The sequence below is a fragment of the Indicator indicator genome, chromosome 22 (assembly GCF_027791375.1).
Source record: "Indicator indicator isolate 239-I01 chromosome 22, UM_Iind_1.1, whole genome shotgun sequence".
NCBI classification, from domain to species: Eukaryota; Metazoa; Chordata; class Aves; order Piciformes; family Indicatoridae; genus Indicator; species Indicator indicator.
In genome coordinates, this window is record NC_072031.1 from 7,929,189 (window position 1) to 7,952,622 (window position 23,434).

The window sequence follows — 23,434 nt, forward strand, 5'->3', positions numbered from 1 at the left end:
AATAAATGGCCTACCTGGGGAATGAGAGTTATCTTGGTTCTGAGGTCATGGAGACCTAGCTGAGTGATGTCCACTCCATCAATTAGGATTGCTCCTTCTGCAGGTTCCACTAATCGCAGCAGCCCCACAGCAAGAGTAGATTTCCCAGCTCCTGTTCTTCCAGTTATGCCAATCTGTGAAGTACAATGGAAAGCTTTTGGCTTTGATGTTGTTTGATTGTTTCTTGTGGCTGGAGCTACAGGAGAGGTTTGTCTTCCTGGGCTCTTGAAGAGACAGCTCTGCAGGGATCAGATCTTCAAGGCTGTTCAAGATCCACATAGTCCAGCAATACATCCTTAAAGGGAATCACTGACAGTTTGTAATGGTTTTATATGAACAGGAATCTGGAAAAATTAACTACAAGACTTCATAGCTAGAATAGGGCCTTCATGTGACACTGGATTTAGAAAGTGACATTCCTTTGCTGTAGCTCTGCTAACTTTGTGACATGAAATGTCAGCCAGGTGAATGTCTGTGTGCAGCAGTGCTAGAAGAGGTGTGCAGTGTGACAGATGGGCTTGTGCTTCACTGCAGCTTTCACACCACACCCTGGTGTACCTGCCCAGATGTGCTGACTGCAGAGCCCTGCTCACAGGCTGTAGCTCTCGAGTGGTTTTGCTCACCTTCTCTTGCCCTTTGATGGTGAGGCTGACATGCTTCAGTGCCAGCTCCAGCTGTGGCCTGTATCGCAAGCCGTAGTTCCTGAATTCAATTCTTCCTTCAGTGAGCCAAACTTGACCTTCAAGTTCACCATTCAGGGTCCAGGGTGCCTAAATGGACGAAAGCAAAGAGCAAGGTATAAAGCTGATGTCAGTTTTCAAATCAAGTGGCCATACTGGTCAGGAAGCTTCTGAAGACATCTATGTCAAATCCCTCCAACCAAAAGATAAAAAGGCCTCTGGCTTTCCTACTGCAAATGCTGACTTTTCTACTAGATGCAAAGACAGAAAACTTCTGTTTGCATGTCAGAGTTCTGCCATTTTGAGTGGTTTAATAAAAATAGATTTATATGCCTCTATAAAAAGGACAGTAAAATTCTCCTTTAGTAGGCTTGTGGGGCAGCATGTGGAGAAATAATTTTAGTGATTACAGAACAGAAAGGACTGCACTGGAGACTTTTAGTGGCTAGAAGGCTATCTAGCAGCCATCAGTTATCAGAGTTGCATCTGAACTGGTGCAATAAATACATACTCCAAATATGGGCAGAAAACAGGGCTCATTCCATGAGTGTTACCAAGTGAAGCTATTTTAATGGCCATCTAATGCTTAGCTTTCTTAAGGAAATAATGATGATCAGAAGTTAGAAAACAAGCCTGGTCAATTGGGGAAAACCCCTAAATGCTGCAGCTCTTTAAAGGAAACATAACTGGCCTTTTAGAAGGGGAGAACCAGGGGCTTTGTCCAGGTGGAATAGAAGTTACTCAATTTGCAGAGATGTTTGCCTCTGCTACAGTAGTTATTATCTACTACCTCCTTAGGAGTCCTTGAGTATTCTCTCACTCTCTCCACAGAAACAATGTTGTTCTCTAGTTCTGTCCAGGCTCGCACCATCCAGTTCAGAACACCAGTTATCTAGCAGAAGGAGACAAGCATTAGGGCAGATAAAATAAGTATTAACCTGTACTTGCAAAGGATGTGGCACTTTGTCTTAGTCTTTAAAGACCTCCTCTTCAGCCAATTACTTCAGAAATTGTCCCTTAAAAGGCTAAACAATAACTGGATCCTTGTGAAAGTTTGTGAAGCTGTGTTTTCAAAAGAGCCTGCCCAGCTGCTTCTCAGCAGGTTTGTGGAGAATTAAAAGCTACTGACTGGGATGCTAAAAGATAATGTAGCTATTTCTTAGGCCCCTGTGCAGCTAGTCTAGAAGCAGATGAGGCAGATGCTGAAGACCTTGCTGCAGTTGCTCAGAGCATGCTGTGGTTTAAGTATGAGTGCAGATGCAGGAGGAGAAAGATGTTTGGTACACGTGTTTATGAGGTTCATTCTCTATGGCGTCACGCTCCACATGCTTTAGGTTTCAGTAACAACAGCAGGGTTTGGTAGAAGAGGGCACCTAGAAAGCCACAGAAATGGTTAATGATGTCTTGGAAAGGCCAATGCAAGTGTGTTTTGATGGAATACAGCCATGGTTTTACTGCAGTGTTGAGTTACCTGAAGAGCACAGGAAATGGAGAAGCCAGCAGTTCCTGGACTGAGATGTGTTCTGCCCATTGCTGCAAATAGTGCTGCAAACAGCACAATGCCATTGCCCAGAAACTCCAGGTTTGTAGCAAGCCACCTGCAAGAGGAGGAAAGTACAGGGCTGGTGCTGGGTGGCCTCTTCCTTAATCCCAACAGAAACTGATTACTTTGCAAAACACTTGTGGAGCTGCTGGGCTACAGGATGCTCAGCAAAGCTCTTGTCACAACCTGATTGCTCTTACCCAGCCACCCTGGAGCTCATGACTGACTCCAGTGAGTCCAAACTGGCTGGATTATGGTCTGTGAAAGGATTTGCTTCAAGGCCTGCCATGTCCCACTTCTGCATTCCTCACTCATGCCTGGTGGCTGCTGGCTGTATTGTCTGATGTGTTCTGCATGTACCAATCTGTCCTGTGATGATGAGCCTCATCAGCTGTGCACTGCCACTTGCTGCAGTTTGGACACCAAGTGATACCTCCAGCAGTGTGCCAACCTGTGTGTGCCCAGCCACACCACACAGCTGGGAGCATATTGGTTGTGAGGGGCACATTGCCAGGGAGGGGTGCAGTGCAAGGGATCATGAAAGAGGCTCACTCCCCTACCCCAAAACACTCTGCACCACTATCTCATCTTCTGTGCACCTCCACCCAAGCTCCAAGAGTGGCTATTTCCACTCACCAAGGCTGTGACATTAAGCGATCAGGCTTTTTGATGCTGCAGATTGGTACCTGTCAGCAACTGCTCCAGGGAAGCATGCTCGCTGATTCTCATCCACCAGGAAGTTGTTCTTGCAAATAAACCTCTCCTGGTGCTTGTAAGCTCGGATCACACTGCTCCCTTGGAATGTTTCTGAAATGTGGGAGTAGATGGGTGACCTGCTGGCAGCCTCTGTGCGTCTCAGCTGGCAGGAGGTGGTAACGTAGAAGTACTGGTACAAAGGGAAATTGGACATGATTAGGTTTATGCCTCCAGTATTACAAACCTAATGTGCAGGTAGGAGAGACCCTTAAAAGGTGAGGTAGAGTTTCTGCCTGTGTTCTTTCCCATCTTCGCTAAGAATAACCCTGGGGTTAATTGCAAAGAACCAAGGTACCCTGAACTCACAGCCTCTAACCTCACACTTACTGTCCCTGCAGAACAGCCCTTTGTTTGATGGAGAACAGACCAGTACTTTCACCCTTACTTGCCCTTCCCTCATGTTCAGACTTTGTTGGCAAAGCATTTGAGGTTTCAGAGCCCAATGGATAGCATATGTTGATAAGCAGTGCAGGAATTCAGGAGGAAAGGAAAAAATGCTTTTGGTCTTATAATTACATTTCCACTAATGGAGACAAGGAACATAGCTCTAGGTAGGGTTTGACATCAGAAAAGCACAAGCCTCTTTGTGAGGTCTCTGGGATGCTTTGGAAGGCTGAGGCGATGTGGGAAGATAGACTGACATTACTCTTGTGCAACGAGTTTCTACATGTCTCTGCACCTAAGAAATGGATGGAGACTTTCTGCAGGCACAAAGCCATGCTGCTTCAGCCTCTGCTCTCTGTGTTTTGATACAAGCTCCTACCTGGAATGCAGCATAAAGAACAGTCAAGGGCACTATAGCCAGTGCTGCCCATGGTGTAGCCACTAAAATGACAAGGTATATCTCCAGCAAGTTGAACAAGAAACCCAGCAAGGACTTCAGCTTGTCAGGGATGACAGAATCAATAGCATCCATCTCTTTGGAGAAGCGATTCAGCAAGTTTCCAATGGGTGTTTGTTCAAAGAAGACCATTGGGGATCTAGCAACATTCCTCAGCAACTGCAGGAACAGCTTGTGTGATGCTAACACCCCACCTAGAAGGACTGCAGCTGTGGAGACAAATCTGCCAAGGGCTGTAATATAAAAAAACAATGATTATTACAAGGTCTCAACAAACTCACCTTGGAGTGCATGTGAATGTGGTGCTAGTGAAAGGAGACAACTTGCTCTTTGGTAGCAATCAAGCCAAGCTTCAGCACTGCAAAGTAAACTCCCCTTTCTGTATGGTAATGCAGAGGGGCAGAAGACCCTCTAAGCAACACTGCTGGCCCTAGATTCAGCACCTTAAATATGCAGGACAAATTTTTTATTTCTCACAAAATAAGCTTGACTGGAATTACTTTGAATTACTCCAAGTCTTCACTTTCCTGCCCACAGATTCACTGTTAGCATTGAAGGGTTGCTAACCATTCCTACTCTTTTCCACATGTCCAAAACTTTCTCAATCTTTTGTCACTGGGCTGAGATTTTTCTAGATATTTTTTTTCTGTCCTAAACCTAGTCAAGAGATTTTTATTTCCCCCCCCCCTTTTTTTTAAAGAACAGCCCAAAGAACTGGCCATTTATAAAGGGAAGGATTTGAAGAAATGAAGAATTCCTCAAGTTCCTCTTTTTCTCTCTCTTCACACTTAGAAGACCTAAACCAAGATTTAATTCAACATGAAGAAGAGCTACCACTGCTTTTTGATATGATTAACTTACATTGGAGGAATGGAAAAGGATAATAACAAGAAAGATATGCAGAAGATACTGGACATAAGAGGGCAGGTTAGAAAAATGATGCTGTAGTTCTTCCATTGCTGAAAGCTTTTTAGAGGCTGAGGTCATCTAGTTCCAGCAGGAAGTATAAAGGAAGACACTATTTATCATGGTCTGCTGAAAGACAGAGGAGGCCCCCTCCAGCATACCATGAAGCAGAATTTCAGGCAGTAACACTGGGAATATTGCACAGATCCCTTAGAAATCCTCTCTGTGTCACAGCTTGTAGTTTTAGGTCCCATGCCAAACCTTTAGGGCTGGTGCCAAAAGCCCAGGAAGCTAAGAGCCCATGGGTATGCACTTTATATTGTGAGAAAACATCCTCGACATGGGAAAGGGAGATGGAAAGACAGAGAAGAATTAGGTGAGCAAGTTAAACCTTGAATGACTCCCAGAGCACCGAAGACTCCGACTCTCAGCGCCGTGTGCTGTTGTGTCCCGTTGTGAACAGGGTCATCTGCCCACATGCTGAGCCAGTAACCACGGCAGAAGGACACAGCTTGCTGAGATGTGAACAACAGGAGGATGTATGCACACAGAGGTAGGCCTGTTGCCTTCAGGTAGGCTGCATAAATAGAAGTGTTAACCTAGAGTGACACAAGTGGGGAGAAATAGAGGGAGAGGGTGGGAGGATCGAGCTTGTTTGCAAGCAAAAGCAGCTGCAAAGCAAGGAATGATTATTGTGGCTTTATCAGCTTGGTTAAATGTCACAAAGCCATAGCAACCATGCTAATTCTTTGTGTTTTCCTCATGGATGAAAAATGAAGCCATACTTGTATCAATTCATGGTGGTAATGACTATGATCAACTGATGAACGTCACTGCTGCAGGCTTGGGTTACTGCTGGAACGCACAGAAGCTTTCCTGTGCTGGGCAGTGACTTTCAGTTGTTTTCTGAGAGCTAGGATGTATTCACTGACTGCTTGGATGGGGATCTGCTGATCAGGAGAGATCCTCATCTGGCTAATACTGTACATCCTGAGGGGAAGAGCTGCCTCCTTTGGGGTCTTTGACTTACTCTTACTTCTTCTCAGCACCAGTGTGTAGCCTCAGCTGTTTGTTTCCTCTCCACATTTTGCTGCTGCTACCGTGTTCCCTGAACAACACACCTCATCCATTCCTGACAACTCCTAGCTGGAATTCTATGTCTGCTGCTTCCCTTTCACAGTACCCACCTTGCCTTAGCCTCTCAAGGTGTTTCCCCTGAGCAGAATGAGAACAGCAATGTGCCTCTTTGCCCCTCCCCACTTGGCTCAAGAGTTTGTGTACAGACTCAATATTACAAATCCCTTGTACAAATCTACTGTCTTCTGTCCTTTACCACCAGCTTGCCCTGATTGCTTCAGTGCACTTTCTCCCTTCAGGTCAACTCTTAAATCAGGATTCCTCTTCTCAAGTGGTCGTAATTTTAATCCTCCACACTTACATAATATACATGCATTATTCCTGTTTGGAACCAGTGCTTGAATTGGGGCATGCAGGGAGATCCTACATGGGAGGGAGTAGAGTTTGCACATAAGGTACTACCTAAAATAATGCTGAAATGACTTTGTCTCAATTATAGGGCAAGCTTCTACTGCTCAGCTGACTGCTTTAACTTAGGCAGTGAGCTGACCTGCCTGCCATGAGTGGGTCACTAACACCCCCTGGCTGTGTGCTTGCTGTTACAGGAAGGTGCTGGTGCTTACCCTGCCATGCTGAGTTTTTTCTCCTTGTGTTAATCTTCCTTCAGTGGCTGCAGCAGTGGAAGAGTCTTCACTGCCAGGAATGGTCTCCCTTCCCATAGCAGAAGATTTGACTGAATTGTCACTTCATAAAGAAAACAAAAATCCTTTCCATTTTTAGCCAAGGCAGTATTTCAAAGCTAGATCTCCTTACCCATCTTACCCATCCACCCCTACATTCGTGACTATTTCAAAGGGTACAGCTGTTGGGGTCCTCTGGACTGACCCTAAGTATTGTCCATATTTGTCACAGGGACTGGGCTGTGTGAAGCTGTTAGCAAAGACAGGCTTTAAGCCTCTCCTTTTTTTTTTTTTTTTTTTTTTTTTTTTTTTTTTTTGCTAGCTGTGGCTGGTTTGAAATGAGCCAGGCCTTACAGCCTCACTGGGAAGGGAACAGCAGGCAAATGCATCAATATGCCTTGGACGTGAGCTCTGGAAGCAATTCCGGCCCCCCTGTGAGATATGGAAAAAATGTTACTGTAACCACCACATTCAAGAGCAGCTTCTTACCTAATCTTTAGTTTTGCTTATTTGCTCTGATTATTGATTTACAGATTCAGTTCCAAACCAGTTTCATACTCAATAAGAGCCTGCAGGTTGGCTTCTATGGACTTTTTGGAGCACATTCTTCAGTGTCTGAGGCAGCTTTAAGCTTACCTAAAGAGCGTGTCCTGTGATGGACTATTTCTGGAGGTGATGGTGCCTTTGGTGTCTCCTATAGCTGTGAAAGAAATGCATTATTTTTTCCTAAATGCTTTAAAATCCCTTTTTATCCTGGTAATACAGAAGAAAGACTCATTACAAAGAATTGTTTATAAGGGGAGAAGTAACAAGATGAGATTTGAAAAAGATAGCACACATGGGGTAATTCAGTTTCCTGCATGTTCAGTCAACTCAGATGGAATTGCTTATTCAAGAGTCAGTTTGGAGGTGATGAGTCAGCTAATGGGACAGGCATATTTTTCCCAAAGTGACAGCTTGTTGTGATTTGATCTCAGCTTTAAATGGCCGTAGTAACACAAATGTAAGATTGACTTTTCCAGTTTTATTCTTTTTTACCTCTTCCCAACTGGTTTCAGCATCAGACTCCCCTCCCAGTTCTTTAATGTGAAGTACAGTACTAAGGAAGCAATTGACTGCTAGGAAAAATGATTCCACCTCATTTGTGTTACCTGGAAAAGCAGTGCCTGCCTTCTCTTCTGCAGTAATGTGTGAATGGAGAAATTCTGCAAAGGGCCCATTTCTTTGTAGAAGTTCTTGGTAGGAACCAATTTCTGAGATTGTTCCATCCACCAGAAAAACAATGCTGTCCACTTGAGGCAAAATGCTGGCTGTGTGAGTCACCAGGACACGAGTCTGCTTGAACAAAGAGGGAACAATTGTAATGGGTGACTCGAGCAGGCGGCTGCCTTCTGAAGGCAGACTCATGTAGTTAGGAGGTTTGCCAACTTGCAGATACTTTTAGTTACTTATTCCTATTACTTCTGTCTCTTTGATGAAGTTTATCTTTGCAGCTCTGCCTGTTTTGAAACTGCAGAAGTCAGGAGCAGGGAGGAGGGGTGTGTGGGGTTCTGAAGTAGAAGGATGTTAATCAGAGGGTGTGTCACATTTATTGCCACCAGGGGCAATATTTCAGAGTCAAATCTCTGCCTGAAAACTTCATCAACCTAAATGGAGTTTGAGTGTAGCTCCTTTTCTGAGCAGATCTGTAAGAAAGGCCAAAAGAAAAGCATCTCTTCCCCTAGACATCAAATTGGCATGTTCTAGATTTCTAATGCATGGCAAAGCCCTCTCACTGCTGCTTAACTCTGACACATGATTTCTTTGCTAGTCTCTCTGTTTCAATACAATAATTATATTCTGACATTTGCTACCAACCCACTTGAAGAGAAAGGTATTTGTAGTCAGACATGTCTGTTTTAATTGGGCTTTCTAATGAAAGAAACTACTCATTTTCCTTCTACACTGTGAAGCTGAATCAAGTACTTGTAAGCAATTTACTCTGTGAAACCAGTAGAGCTGCCCTAGCATCCCTTCTCATACCCACATTTATTCTCCAGATTGCTTGACAGCAGAGAAGTGCCAGGGCTTAGCAAAGTACAATTACTGCAAAAAAGAATGGAAGTGTTGAAGGTTAATTTAGTGAAGAACTTTTGGAGTTGTGAACTCTAAAAGTGCCACTGAACTATTCAAAAGTGATGAGATTAGATATGATAAGATACAATGAACTGGAAGAGACCAGACATCTCTTTCCAGCTGGACTAGGAATAAATCTCAAAAAGGGAGAGGGATGATGTTGATGGAAGACCAAAGAACAATAAACTTGCTGTAAAATTAAGTCTTTCAGGAGAACCTAACTTCTCAGTTTTCCTCTTCCTCAGTGTGATTTACTGTAGGATTTACTGTAGGACAGCAATTTACTGCGCTGTGTGGACTGCAGAGGTTACTCATTCCAATTCCAGTGATGCTAACAGTAGTACTTGCTGCCACTAGCAAAAAAGAATTTGGAAGCCTTTGATAGTGAGGAGCCCACCTTGCTTTGATAAAGTGAGGAGGCCAAAGTGAGTAGCCCACCTTCCTGGAAACATCTCAGAGGCCCTGATAATTAGGTATATTTTGCAGTCCCTTACAGTTCAGGATTTTGTAACACACCTTGTCTTTCAATAAGCTGTTGGGTCCAAGAACATGTTCAAAAATGTGCTGTCCAACATGGGCATCGACAGCTGAGAGGGGGTCATCGAGTAGGTAGATGGAAGCCTTCTGGTACACAGCACGAGCAAGGTTCACCCTTTGCTTCTGCCCTCCAGATAGATTTATTCCCTGTAAAAACGTACTGACACTGTTTATCTCGGAGCAGCAGCATATTTGTGAAGCATTGGCTCCATTTTACACTGAGCTTTGACTTCCTTGTTTTGATACCAGTGCATTTCCTTCCTTCTCTACCTCCTTCCCTCTCTCCCTCCCTCCCAATAGGACTCTTGACAGGCAGATTCTCTTGAGCAATTCCAACTCTCCAGCAAAAGAGACCTCCAGAATCACCTGGATTCATATATTTATTTATTTGTTTGTTATTTTATTTCTTAAGCATCTCTCATATTTCTGGTTAGGTTAACTGCCAAGTTTGCTACCAGACGCAAATAAATCATGGCCTGACTCCTCAGAAGTTACTGAACACCTGCCTCCTGGATGTTTAGTCCTTTTGTAGGTGGTTTAAGCAGACACCTGAAGTGGTAGCTAGTCAAGGAAAACTTGGCTAAAATAGAAACTTAAGCCATACCTTCTCTCCTATTTCACTCTTTTGCCCTGCAGGGAAGCTCTCCAAATCAGGCTGCAGTGCACAAGCATCTATCACTCTGCTGAACCACACTTCATCCATCTCCTTCCCAAAAAGAATATTATCTTCCACTGAAGCATTTTGTATCCAGGCTCGCTGGGGGACGTAAGCTGTGGTGTCCTACAAAAGTGAGAATAGAGGAACAAGAGCAGTCTTTTTTGTAAGCTCAGCTTGCCACTGTGGGAGCCTATCTTTGAAGAAAAACTCTTCCAATTAGACCTAGAGAACTCTGGAGTGATCATCACCTTCAGCAGGTCTCTAAAGTGCTTTGTACAGCACAAGTCTGCACTCAGTGATCATTATCTTACACAGGAAGAAACAGAGGAGCCAGTACATGGACACGATTTACCAGGCTGCCACTGCAGCTCACTGTCAGAGTGGGAAATAGAATTGCATCTTTGAAGCCCTGTTCCAGTTCCCATTCCCAAGGGCCAGGCTCCTCCAAGAGGCCTTACGCACCTTCAGATAATTAAATGCAGGCTGGATTTAAATTCAGCAATAAATGGATGTTCATCAAGTACCTGATGCCTTGGTTAGTAACTTACTGTTCCTGAAGACAACCTAATTAAAGCCAATGGCGAGGGGAAAATTTACCTTGACGGTGACGCAGCCATCCATCTTCTCCAGCTCACCAAGTAATGCTGACAGCAAGGAGGACTTTCCAGCACCCACCTGGCCAACTACAGCAAGCAAGGAGCCTTTGGGCACAGTAAGATCTATCCTATAGACAAAAGATTAGTCTCCTTTCACCTTTTTGATATACTTTCTGAAAAGAAAATGATGAAAATTCTTGCTGTTATCCTGTAGTAATGTACCAGCTAACCCCCCCCCCCCCCAATCTCATGCTTGAGAGCTCAGTTGCACTGGGTTACTCTTGCCATCATACTGACTTTTTGTGGCAGAAGAGGATTCATCCCTTCAAAGACCTCTCCAACCAGAAAATCTTCATCCAAATCTCTATCTGAGTTTGAAACCCAGATCCGAGACCCACATCCCCACTCCAGAGATAGACTAGCCCAAAACACTGGAGATAAAACATGCTTGAACATGAGGACTTTTCAAGTTTCCTCTCTAAAACTGCAGTGTCCTTTGAAATAACCCTGTAGTTATGTCATATATAGTATCTGCATACCATCAATTCTACTTCTTTAGTGACTGTATATTCATATTTAGACAAGCAAATTATGTAAATTAGGAAGCAGTCTTCATGTATTTTAAGACAACACCCAGATACAGGCACTTTCCCACTGATGTGCTCCCAGGCATAAAAGCAAGACGTTATAATTATCAGAATTTAACATTAACTATGAAGCAAACTCAGATGCCTCTAGATATTCCACACTGGTTTCACTTAGACCCTGAGGAATTAGTTCATTCAGCATCCACCTTGACCTACAGAACTGAGATAACTAAGGGTAAGTCTGTACCTTCTAAGACAAGGAGAAGTTGTCTCTTTGCTCCAGCAAAAAGTCCCATTTCTTATGGTGATACTTGCCTGTGCTAAAATATGAGGAGAAATAGAACACTTGTAAATTCAAAGGTAGGTACAGAAACATCCCTGTTTATGTGACTGTGTTTCAGTGTGTATTTGTATTACAGAAAAGGGTGAAAAAAGGGTTAATTAACTACAAGACTAGATTGTGTTGTTGAGAATCAATAGACCTGAGAGAGAGAAGGTGACAATAAGGGGCAAACATTCTTCTTGGTCAGTTATGGCAGGCTAAGAGTGGAAGCTGAAGAAGGGAAGCTACTCCTCTTACAGGGCAACAAAGCTAACACAAAAGCTCACCACAGTCAGAAGTGCTTTGACTGGAGCTCTCAGGGTCCAGTTCTTCCAGATTCAGAAAAGCTGCTAAGCGCTTTAAAGAAACTTTGGCCTGAAGTGAAGAAGCACACAAAAACGAGATTTACAGTAGGAAGGGAGCTAAAACACAAAGTGAAGCCTCAACTTGAAGACCCATTCAAAACATTGACCAGGCACTCTGATGCAGGTGTTGTAGGCTTAGGTGGACAAAGGCAACTATTCCTTCTGTTAAATGCCTCTGTTTAAGCTTAACAAACCCCCATACTCTTCCACATCTTTTCTGTTCATACAGTGAAATTGTTGCTTTTCTGTCCAATTCATCCTGCAATCTATCCAGTCATTGCTCCTTTACTTAAAGAGCTGTGACTATCTTCTTGTAAGTGCGAAATTAATTTTCCAGTTTCTTACTGGACAAGGAGTCGCTTCCTCCTTTGGCCTGGGCTAGCAGGGTTTCCATTGATCTCCCAGGGAGATTTTTTCTCCATCTGTTCTGATTTCTGTGACAAAAAACAGAACTGGGAGCACCTCTGAGATGTAATGGTACTTTTGATTTAATCCAAAAGACTCCTGAGGTGCCTTTGGTGACTATTTTGTCCATATATGAAAACTTGCTGAACAACAATACTAAGTAAGTAACTTCAGCTGCAAGTCCTTGCATTTCACTATTGTGTAAGAGCAATGAAATAGTCATCTCTGAAGTTTAATGCCTTAAGAAATGTTTATCTTTATCTGTTAATGGTGATATGTAAATAAAAAAAAAAAAACACCAAACACTTCTGGCCAAATAAGATGGACTATGGGCTGCAATTCACCTGGACAGCAGCGTTTATGGAGAAGGGCAGGAAGGAGTGGGCGGTGTTGAGAATGTTGATCAGTGTCAGAGACACAAAGGCCTTCTGAGCATCCAGGACGTGTGTGCTATCCACCAGCGTGTAGGCAGCAAACATGGCAAGTGCAATCTGAAAGGAAGCAGAGGAACAGCAAACCCTTTACTTCAGATAGGGAAGAGAATGGTTCAAGGGTGACAGGCCCTTCCTAAAGACTCTGGAACCCATTTAGTTACATCAGCCTATCCCCCATATACATGGGGCCCATCCTGCAAATATTCTTCTATGTTAGGAGTCAAACCCAAGTCTAATCATTTCACATTTGTTCTGCTTTAAGCAAGTTTTGGCGCTGCAACCACAGCAAGGTGGAAACACAGCCATTTCCCATTGAAAACACCCATGGTGAGCTGCAACATTAAGTGCAAAAGTGGCTTCTGCAGCTGCTGACTGTGCTATGAACTCTCTCCTGTGTCTTGGAGGCCCCTAGGTGGTTCTTGCAAAGCAGGCTCAGACTGCCTGCAGCACACTGCCAGGCCAGCAGACTTGTCTGTGGGACTGTTAGGGCAGCATAAACATCCGTCTGGTTTATTCCACTGGGGCTCAGCAATTCCTGTGAGACCACCAACTCCCCGTGGCAGATATCCTCATGGCTGTCTGTGTCGGTGTGAGCTGAAATTCCCCCCCCACCAACAATAACCAGGCTAGCCCAGTCTGGAAGCAAATGAAAAGCTGTATTTACAAGCAGAGTCTAAAATCTACAGTGAAATGCAATGAATATGTACAAATATACAAAATTCACAACATTCACAAATATATACAATCAACAGAAAAAGCACAACCGATCTCCCTTTGCTTCCCCCCAAGGGGACCCTCCCAAAGGGGCCTCTCTCTCCCAGGAGCTTCCCCCCAGACCCCCCTGGACAGAGAAGCAGAGTTTAGTTAGAGCAGAAAGTTGTTAACTTAGCTGCCAAGGTCAGTGTGTTATCTTCAGCCAGAAGAGAAGAAGAAACAGCAGCCAGACAGCCCAGCAACTGCCCCCACTGCCGAACGCAGAATGTGCAGAATGCCTACTTTGTTTTGGGTAATAGTTCTTAAACATTTCTATCTATCCAATGGAAGTGTTTAGAACAATCGTTATTTTGCTTTCTTACACCCAATAGTGACTTATTTACATTCTTTCACTTTCTCTGTTTTGAACTTTGCAAGGAAAAATTAAAAAGACAGTTTCAAACCATCACAGTCCACCCCTTCTAAACAATTCCATTGGCTGCTACTATCATTTATCTAATCTAAAATAATATCTACAACACTAGGTGAATAAAGACCATAGTCCATTCCGGCTATCTCAGATGTAGATGATTCAAAAGAGTCAAATCACAGGAAAAACAGCAAACAGCTTGTTTCCTCGCAGATGGAGCGAAGAAAGGAACAGGGACTCTCAGGTGACTCAGGGCTCTCAGGGTTCGTGCACCGTAAATCTCATGGGCTCTCCTCTTGGGCGCAATGCTGTATCTGCGCAACACTCTGAATTTAACCTCTCTCAGCCAAAGTTAGATTTCTTTGTGGAATACATTGAATTTCACCATTTTCTTGCATCACCCAATAGGTGTGACCAGGACCTTCAGCAGAAACCACCCCTCGGACAGGTTTGGCCTCTCCTGAAGGAGAAAATACCCAAACAGTTTTGCCTAACAGATTCTTTTCTCTGATAACAGGAACTCTATCACCTTCCTCCTTTCTCAAGAAATCTGATTGGGCAGGTCCAGCTCGATTCACTGAACCTCTACTATTCACCAACCAGGTTGCTTGTGCTAAATGTTTCTCCCAGTTTTTCAAAGATCCACCCCCCATGGCTTTGAGAGTGGTTTTCAGCAAACCATTGTAGCGTTCGATCTTCCCTGCAGCTGGTGCATAGTAGGGAATGTGGAATATCCACTCGATGCCGTGCTCTTTGGCCCAGTTTTTTACAAGATTGTTCTTGAAATGAGTTCCATTGTCCGACTCAATCCTCTCTGGAGTTCCGTGTCTCCACAGGATTTGTCTTTCCAGACCAAGAATGGTGTTACGTGCAGTTGCATGAGGAACTGGATAAGTTTCCAGCCATCCAGTGCTTGCCTCCACCATAGTCAGCACATACTGCTTACCAGATCGAGAACGAGGTAGAGTGATGTAGTCAATCTGCCAGGCTTCACCATACTTGTACTTGGACCATCGGTCACCGTACCACAAGGGCTTGATCCGCTTTGCCTGCTTAATAGCAGCACAAATGTCACAGTCATGGATGACTTGTGTGATAGCATCCAGGGAAATGTCAATGGATCTGTCACGAGCCCACCGGTAGGTTGCATCTCTGCCTTGATGTCCTGACGAGTCATGGGCCCACCGAGCTAAGAACAGCTCACCTCGGTGTTTCCAGTCAAGATCAGGATCAGGATCAGAGTTTGTGTCCACCTGGGAAACTCTTGCAGCTAGATCTGCCTGATGGTTGTGTTGTTGTTCCTCAGTAGCTTTGCTCTTAGGAATGTGAGCATCGATGTGTCTCACTTTCACTGGGATTCTCTCAATGCGAGCAGCAATGTCTTGCCACAGATCTGCAGCCCAGATAGGCTTTCCCTTCCTCTGCCAGCCATTCTTCTTCCAGTCTTTCAGCCAACCCCACAAGGCATTGGCTACCATCCATGAGTCAGTGTAGAGATAAAGCTTTGGCCATCTCTCACGTTCAGCTACGTTAAGAGCTAGCTGGACAGCTTTTACCTCTGCGAATTGACTGGATTCTCCTTCTCCATCTCTCGCTTCTGCAACTCTGCGCGTTGGACTCCACACTGCAGATTTCCATCTCCGCTTGTTCCCAACAAGACGACAGGAACCGTCTGTGAACAAAGCATATCTCTTTTCATCATCAGACAGATCACTGTAAGGAGGAGCTTCCTCAGCACGAGTTACTCTCTCCTCTGGAGGTTTTGCACAGCTTGTGCCTTCTGGCCAGTTTGTGATCACCTCCACCAAACCAGGCCTTTCGAGATTTCCCATTCGAGCTCGCTGTGTTATCAGAGCCATCCACTTAGACCAGGTAGCATCCGTTGCATGATGTGGTGAAGAACCTTTACCTTTGAACATCCAATTCAGAACTGGCAATCTAGGAGCTAGAAGAAGTTGTGACTCAGTTCCGATCACTTCAGAAGCAGCTTTCACTCCTTCATAAGCAGCTAAAATCTCTTTCTCTGTTGGAGTGTAGTTTGCCTCTGAGCCTCTGTAGCCACGACCCCAGAAACCAAGAGGACGTCCTCGTGTCTCCCCTGGAGCTCTTTGCCATAAGCACCAGGTTGGGCCATTGTCACTCGCGGCCGTGTACAGAATGTTCTTAATGTCTGGACCAGTTCGGACAGGTCCCAGACCCATCGCTTGGACTACCTCTCGCTTGATCTGGTCAAAGGCTGCTTGTTGCTCAGGACCCCATTGGAAACTGTTTCTCTTTCGAGTCACATCATAGAGAGGTTTCACAATCTGACTGTATCCAGGAATGTGCAGTCTCCAAAATCCCACTATGCCTAAGAAACGCAGAATTTCTTTCTTGTTGATGGGATTTGCCATGGTGGAGACTCTGTTTATCACATCCATTGGGATGTGACGGCGACCATCTTGCCACCGCACTCCCAGAAACTGGATTTCTCTGGCAGGTCCTTTCACCTTGTCTCGCTTGATAGCGAAACCAGCTTGCAAGAGAATGTCAATGATTTTGTTACCTTTCTCGAAGACTTCTTCAGCAGTCTCACCCCAGACGATGATGTCATCGATGAACTGAATGTGTTCTGGAGCTCCACCTTTCTCCAAAGCATCATGGATCACTGCATGGCAGATGGTTGAACTGTGAATCCACCCCTGGGGCAAACGATTGAATGTGTACTGAATGCCTCTCCAGGTGAAAGCAAACTGAGGCCTGCATTCCTCTGCTATGGGAATAGAGAAGAAAGCATTAGCAATGTCTATGGTAGCATACCATTTGGCCTGCTTGGATTCCAGCTCATATTGGAGTTCCATCATGTCTGGTACAGCTGCACTCATGGGTGGAGTTACTTCATTCAAGGCACGGAAATCAACTGTCAGACGCCACTCTCCATTCTGCTTTCTCACAGGCCAGATTGGACTGTTGAAAGGTGAATGAGTTTTGCTGATGACCTTCTGACTCTCCAACTGACGAATCAAGTTTTGAATGGGCACCAAAGAGTCACGGTTGGTTCTGTATTGTCTGTGATGCACAGTTTGAGAAGCAACCGGCAGCTTTACATCCTCTATCTCATGTTGTCCCACAACTGCAGATTCATCTGAAAGCTCAGGTCTAATGGACAACTTCAATTTTCCTCCATCAATTTCTACAGTTGCTATTCCAAAAGCCCATTTGTAACCCTTAGGGTCTTTAAAACGCCCTTCTCTCAGAAAGTCAATTCCCAAAATACAAGGTGCATTAGGACCTGTTACAATAGTATGTTTCTTCCACTGCTTCCCAGTTAAACTTATATCAACTTCTATCTTAAACAACTCTTGAGATCCACCAGTGACTCCCTGAATAGTTATAGATTCTCCCCCTTGATAATTTGATGGTATTATGGTGCACTGAGCTCCTGTGTCAACCAAGGCCCTGTACTTCTGAAATTTTGAAGTGCCAGGCCACTGGATGTACACATCCCAATAGATTCTGTTATCTCCATTATCCCTTACCTCCCCCTGGCGGAAGGCAGGGCACCCCTAATGGTGGGGATTACCTCCACATGTACAGCTGGCACAATGTCCAGCACCAGAATTAGGATCACTGTTGGAGCTATCAGAGTTGTTCTGGGAAACTGAGGAAGCGACAGCTACCCTCCTGGTATTGCTACCTCGGGATCTGCCCCTCTGCAGCTCCCGTAACCTCTTGAAAAGATCAGAAGTTGGTTGACCATCCCATCTGTTCATGTTCTCACCAAACTGATCACGCAGAGTTATCCAGATACTGCCACGTGATTGCCTCTGCTGTCTGTTTTGGTTTGACCTATTCTGGAATGGCCTTCTTGGAGCACGTCTGTTCCTAACAGCTGAAACTTGTATCCATCTGGAGGAAGAGGAATTAGAATCATCCCCCTTCATCAAGTTGGATATGGAGGTTTTAAGTTCCTCCTTCAGCTCTTTCATGCAATTCTTCATTTCTCCAGACAAAGTTTCAATGGCTGAAACCAAAGAAGTACGTGCAAGACTATCCTCCAACTGCCTCATTTGGTCAGTGAAATGGCCAACAGTAGGAGGTGCTCCACCATAATTTCTTGCCACAATCCTGCTTGCCAGAATAGTAGCATAATTAGGAGGAGCAAGCTTAATGAGCTTTTTGGCAAGGCCTGTTCCAACAGGAATTTCATCAGGATTCAGAGTCTTATGATCTCCATACATTACTTCTCTCACAGCAAACTCTCTCAGACGCTTGATTCCCTCAGCTATTGTGGTCCAAGGCTTAGGGTTCCATGGTAAATCATCTCTGCTGGGGTACCTCAGCGAGACTGCCAGTAGGAGGCGTGCCCACAGAGAAACTTTACCAATGCACTTGCCTAGGTGCCTGTCTATGCCTGTATCCTTTGAGAGCATCCCCAACTGAGAGGCTGACTTGTCACCTACCACCAATGCTGGGGCTCCCATATCAAAACACCTGGCTAGCCAAGACAGGACTGGCTCATTATCTCCTCTGATGTAATCCTTCCTCACATGTCTAATTTCCTGTCTGGGTGCATTAGCTGACTGTATGTCATCCTCATCATCATCATCATCATCATCATCCTGAGGTTGCTGTCCCCATAATCCTATTTTAATCCTCCGTTGAATTTCTTTGAGTTCAGAGGCACTACCAGCAGTTGCTAATCTACTAGGGTCTACATCCTGACCTACATCTCCATCATCCATGTGGGGTCTCAAGAGGTCTACCAGAGTTTTAAGGCTAACCCTCTCTTCCTCATCAGAAGGATCTTTCTTAAGAGAGGGACCCTGAGTAGAAGGACCCTCATCTCCATCTGCACCATCTCCTGCAGCATCTGCATCTCCTTTACGCTTTCTGGTTACAGTGGCCACCAAATTTACTGGATTGGTTTTCACATTCACAGCAGAGTTGGAAGAGCAAGTAGCCTTATGTCTTTATTGATACAGTGCTATCAGTAGCCATATGATTATTCCAAGAAGCAACAAATTTAAGATTAAGGCTAGTACAAGATATCTAAGGTACCACTGGTTCCAAGGACCCTCTGTAGTTGTAAGAGGAGTAACAAACTCATATGTGTCTGCTAGCAGATCCATAGTTGAGTTACCATAGCTTCTTAGCCCAATAAGACCATAACAGAATTCACCAACATTCAGTAACTTGTTCTTAACCCAAAGAAACGACTTATATGCCACATATCTCACAATCTTGTCTATCATGCAGGAAACAGCCCATCTGTAAACAATCACACTGATAATAGATGAAATAGAATGACTCAGAATCCAAAACAGCTTCATTTTGCTTCCTAATCTGAGCAGAAATAAATCACAAGCAATCGAGCCCCAGTTGGAGCGCCAAAAATAAAAAGTGTGTCGGTGTGAGCTGAAATTCCCCCCCCACCAACAATAACCAGGCTAGCCCAGTCTGGAAGCAAATGAAAAGCTGTATTTACAAGCAGAGTCTAAAATCTACAGTGAAATGCAATGAATATGTACAAATATACAAAATTCACAACATTCACAAATATATACAATCAACAGAAAAAGCACAACCGATCTCCCTTTGCTTCCCCCCAAGGGGACCCTCCCAAAGGGGCCTCTCTCTCCCAGGAGCTTCCCCCCCGGACCCCCCTGGACAGAGAAGCAGAGTTTAGTTAGAGCAGAAAGTTGTTAACTTAGCTGCCAAGGTCAGTGTGTTATCTTCAGCCAGAAGAGAAGAAGAAACAGCAGCCAGACAGCCCAGCAACTGCCCCCACTGCCGAACGCAGAATGTGCAGAGTGCCTACTTTGTTTTGGGTAATAGTTCTTAAACATTTCTATCTATCCAATGGAAGTGTTTAGAACAATCGTTATTTTGCTTTCTTACACCCAATAGTGACTTATTTACATTCTTTCACTTTCTCTGTTTTGAACTTTGCAAGGAAAAATTAAAAAGACAGTTTCAAACCATCACACTGTCCCTCAGGAAAAATCTGTCCAGACAGGAACACAAAGAGAAACGGAAGGAATAAGACACGTTCTATGTAAGAGCCACTCACCAGGAAAGTTGATGAATGGAAAGAAGCTAGAGATGCTGCAAAGAGAAGCTGAGATCTTTTTAGGGCCTGAAGCTCTTGCCTCCGGATACCAAGCACTTTCTCCATGAAGGTTTTCTCCCAGCCATACAGTTTGATTACTTTAATGTCACTGAGAATGGCATTGGTGAGCTTGGCCCGCTCATCTTTATATTTCATCTGGGTCTCCTGTAATAAATGTTTAAGTTTTATCATTTAATAGGTTGTATGTCTAACAATGCAATTATTTTGGGGAAAAAACTTATTTAGGATTCATAGGCAGGAATAAGTTTCCCTGCAGTTAATCTGTGTATATTGTTTGGCTTATCAGTCTTCCAGGCTGGGAAGTATTTTGATTTTCATCTTCAGAGCTTTATTTTTACGGTCCATATATTAAAAGAAAAAAAGGGTTGGGCAAACGAGGTAAAAGACTGAACATGCAAAAGCTTATTCAAACTTCAATCAACTTTATAGGTTTCAAATCCTATGGTCCTTCAGACAGTCATGGTAAGCATGGATAATAAATATTAAGCCATCACTTGATGTCAAATGTTAGTGATATGCTTTTTTTTTTCCACTGTTCCCAGCATGCCTACTATAATTATATAAGCATCAGCAACCTTAGGTTCCATGTGATCCTCTCCTGGAAGAGCATGGCAGCCTTTAACTTAGATTTAAAAGTAGTATCCTAGCATAAATCCAGTCAGGAAACCACTTCATTTTTATGAAGCAAAAAGTACCTGAAACTGACTTCTCTTCTTGGTGATCATGAAATTCAGAGGCAAAAGAAAAAGGAACACAGCAATCGAGGTCAAGGCAGATGGCCCAAGAAGCTGCCAGGAGAGAAAAGGGAAGAGTAAGAACTAGGGATTACTAGAAACAACTGTTTTCCATTCTCCCTGCTACCTTCCCTCTTCTTTGAATTTATGCCTAACATCCCTCATGGCTTACACCTTAATCTCGCCTTTGCCTTTCCTGGGAATTGTGCTCTCAGAGCACTGTGGTTTGTTAACTCTCCAGGGAGGATAACTCTTGTCATCATTCCCTGCTGAGTTTGCTTCCCTTTTAGGAACTAGGTTAGTGCTGAAGGCCACCCAAAGCACGCTGGCAATTCGACGAAGTCTGTTCTTGGCTGTGTTAGGAGGACATCTTCTGGCTGGCATAAGCCAGTGGCCCAAAACAAACCCAACCCCAAACCCTCATCAAGCTATTCTTGCATTGTAAGTAACTCCAGCTTGTCTGAATTTGCATCAGCCAGGGAGGGGAAATGGTAGATTTTTTACTACACCATGTGGCTTGGACACCAGGGCTCATAATGACTTGTGTCTCAAAAGACATCCTGTTCCTCAGGGCTTACTGATAGCTCTCTACACAATGCTTGCATTTGCTACAGAGGTGAGCACTCTCTCTGCACACAGACACCAATATTCTCTACCCAAATGGTCTATGAACACTAGCAAACAAAATTTTAATTATGCTCCAACTGCAGGCACCCACATTCAGCTTGTAAACATCACTGGCAATGAAATGACGATTCCTCGACTCTATAGCTGATGGCTACTGATTATCCAAGGCTGTAATATCCTGCCAGGCATGAGGAATAGTCTGTCCTGGTTAGCAAAGGCCTCTGGAAAGCTCCTGAGAATCAACTGTCTCTACAGACTTCCTTTTAGTGTGCTGCCAAAATCCAGGAGTAAGAATTAGGGCTTTATCCTGCTGGGGAAAATACCATAAATTGAATTAAGGGGTGGTGGGGAAAGAAAGGATCTTTCATCATTCTTTATTTCTGATTCAGGTTTTGCTCTCTCCTTGCTAAGCTTATTGGTATCTATGGACTTCAATGTACCAATGCTCTTTTGGAGTATCCTATCTTTGTTTCAAACTGCTTCACTGATCTTGAGGTAATCAGGCTTCAGGATGAATGATGTCAAATCACTGTTTCAGACCATTCCCCTTTATGTTCTGTAACGATGCTAAGAAGCTGGAACTGGACTCTCAGCCTACACTGGGCAGAGGATGACAGAGGAAAATCTGAGGCAAAAGTTTACCAGTGAGCCCAGAACAGCTATGCTCAATCTTTTCCCTCAGACACAGAATTGAATGCTTAATACACATATCAGAGGTGAAGAATCAGGTAAGGATTCTATACCAATAAAAAAAAAACTTATAAAAAGAAGAGCTACAGACCTAAGAGAAACATGGCAATTTCAGCTTATTCGAACCAGCAAGGCTCTAAGCAGAATTAGGAAATTTCCTCTTTCTTTTGATACTTAGAATAGAATGGGATCGATAAGTACTGTCATCATATTTTACCTGCCACAAGAAGATAAAGCAGATGATAATCCTAATAGGAGCAAGCCAGGTTCCATTAAAATAGACAATCAGATCCATTAGCTTTTGGACATCAACAGATACCAGATTGACAATTTCCCCTACTGTTGCTGCTTTCCTTGATGCATTTGACAGAACTAGGATCTAGACATGGCAGAGAAGAAAGGAAAGGTGTCAGCAAACAACATCTTCGGTCCAAATATTACGCAACTTTCATTTCCTCATAAAGAAAGAAAAAAGAGGGAGAAAAATTATCCAATCCTAGGTACTGACAACATGTTGTCACCTGAGATATAGGACTTCACTGTAAGAAGAACCTACTCCTTTCCCCAAGCACAATCCACAGCATAAGAAAGTTTGTCACTTTTTCCTTTGCTTGGCTTTTCCTTCAGGGGTTAGCATCTTTCAGAGACGAATACAGCACAGTCACATCCTAAAAGTAGTTTCTAACAACATCTCCCCTGATACTGTTGAGAACCATGTACCAACAATGTTGTAACTACTAATGTAGGGCCAGAAAAAAGTGGAAGCTAAAAAGGAAGCCAGAGCCTCACCTTCCTGTACACAAGCCCTGTAACTGCAGTTTTCAGTCTCAACCCCAGAACAAGACACATGTACATGTATCGTTGTTCAAACAGAGTCTGGAGACAAGCCAAGAAGAACATAGTGAAGGCATAGAAATAACCATGCCAGCTTGGTGCTTCTGGATCCTCAATGAACTCCAGGAAAAGGCTGCAAGACAGGAGCAAAATGTTAATAACTCCATGTAGAAGTGCTGAAATATCAGAAGTGCAGAAATGCCAGGGATTTCTCCGTGCTCTCTCTGGGTCATGTTTATCAGTAAAATAGCAGCTGAGTTGGAAAAACTATATCTTACAATATCCTGACTTCAGACATTTAGCCACTGTTGGTTTGGAAACAGCCTCTGATTTCAGAATCTTCTCAGGGGACACCTCATGTTCAGTGTGAAGGATGGCTCCTGAATTCCATGAGTTTGTCAGAAATATGCAAATTAGGAGTCAGAATCTAAGGAAGTCATTGATGTTTCCAGAACTTCTTTTAGTCATTAGGAAGCGATTCTGCCTTTGAAAGTATAGTTTAATGCAGTATACTGTAATGTGCTCTTTAATTAGGGAATAGGACTACAGTGAGTGGCTGAGAGCCTGTTCAAATGATGTGATGTGTAGCACCATCAAGTAACACTGTTCTAGGAAAGCTGTCAAAAGGCTCACTGCAGCCTGTCCTTTCTCCTGCTGGAATACAGCAGTGGAGAAAGCGTGCACAGCTTCAGACAGTGGTCTGAGGTCTTTTCCCTGCTGATTTGAGTGTGGGCTTGGCATAAATGATAATCTACCCTCTGTGGGTGCTAGCA

At 43.9% G+C, this 23,434-nt stretch overlaps 1 protein-coding gene across 1 annotated transcript in view; it reads right to left on the reverse strand.

Moving 5' to 3' along the window:
• ABCC6 (ATP binding cassette subfamily C member 6) overlaps positions 1-23,434 on the reverse strand; it is a 30,965-nt gene that overhangs the window by 1,698 nt on the left and 5,833 nt on the right. The window contains exons 9-28 of the mRNA XM_054391308.1: positions 22,617-22,794; positions 22,045-22,206; positions 20,472-20,564; positions 19,717-19,920; positions 12,452-12,598; positions 11,613-11,712; positions 11,263-11,335; positions 10,430-10,556; positions 9,779-9,955; positions 9,154-9,321; positions 7,674-7,857; positions 7,159-7,222; positions 6,466-6,586; positions 5,157-5,364; positions 3,782-4,092; positions 2,949-3,148; positions 2,191-2,317; positions 1,510-1,611; positions 663-809; positions 15-173 (exon numbers count right to left, since the gene is read on the reverse strand). Coding sequence (XP_054247283.1) covers positions 15-173; positions 663-809; positions 1,510-1,611; positions 2,191-2,317; positions 2,949-3,148; positions 3,782-4,092; positions 5,157-5,364; positions 6,466-6,586; positions 7,159-7,222; positions 7,674-7,857; positions 9,154-9,321; positions 9,779-9,955; positions 10,430-10,556; positions 11,263-11,335; positions 11,613-11,712; positions 12,452-12,598; positions 19,717-19,920; positions 20,472-20,564; positions 22,045-22,206; positions 22,617-22,794 — 3,052 coding nt within the window. The remainder of the gene's footprint in view (positions 1-14; positions 174-662; positions 810-1,509; positions 1,612-2,190; positions 2,318-2,948; positions 3,149-3,781; positions 4,093-5,156; positions 5,365-6,465; positions 6,587-7,158; positions 7,223-7,673; positions 7,858-9,153; positions 9,322-9,778; positions 9,956-10,429; positions 10,557-11,262; positions 11,336-11,612; positions 11,713-12,451; positions 12,599-19,716; positions 19,921-20,471; positions 20,565-22,044; positions 22,207-22,616; positions 22,795-23,434) is intronic.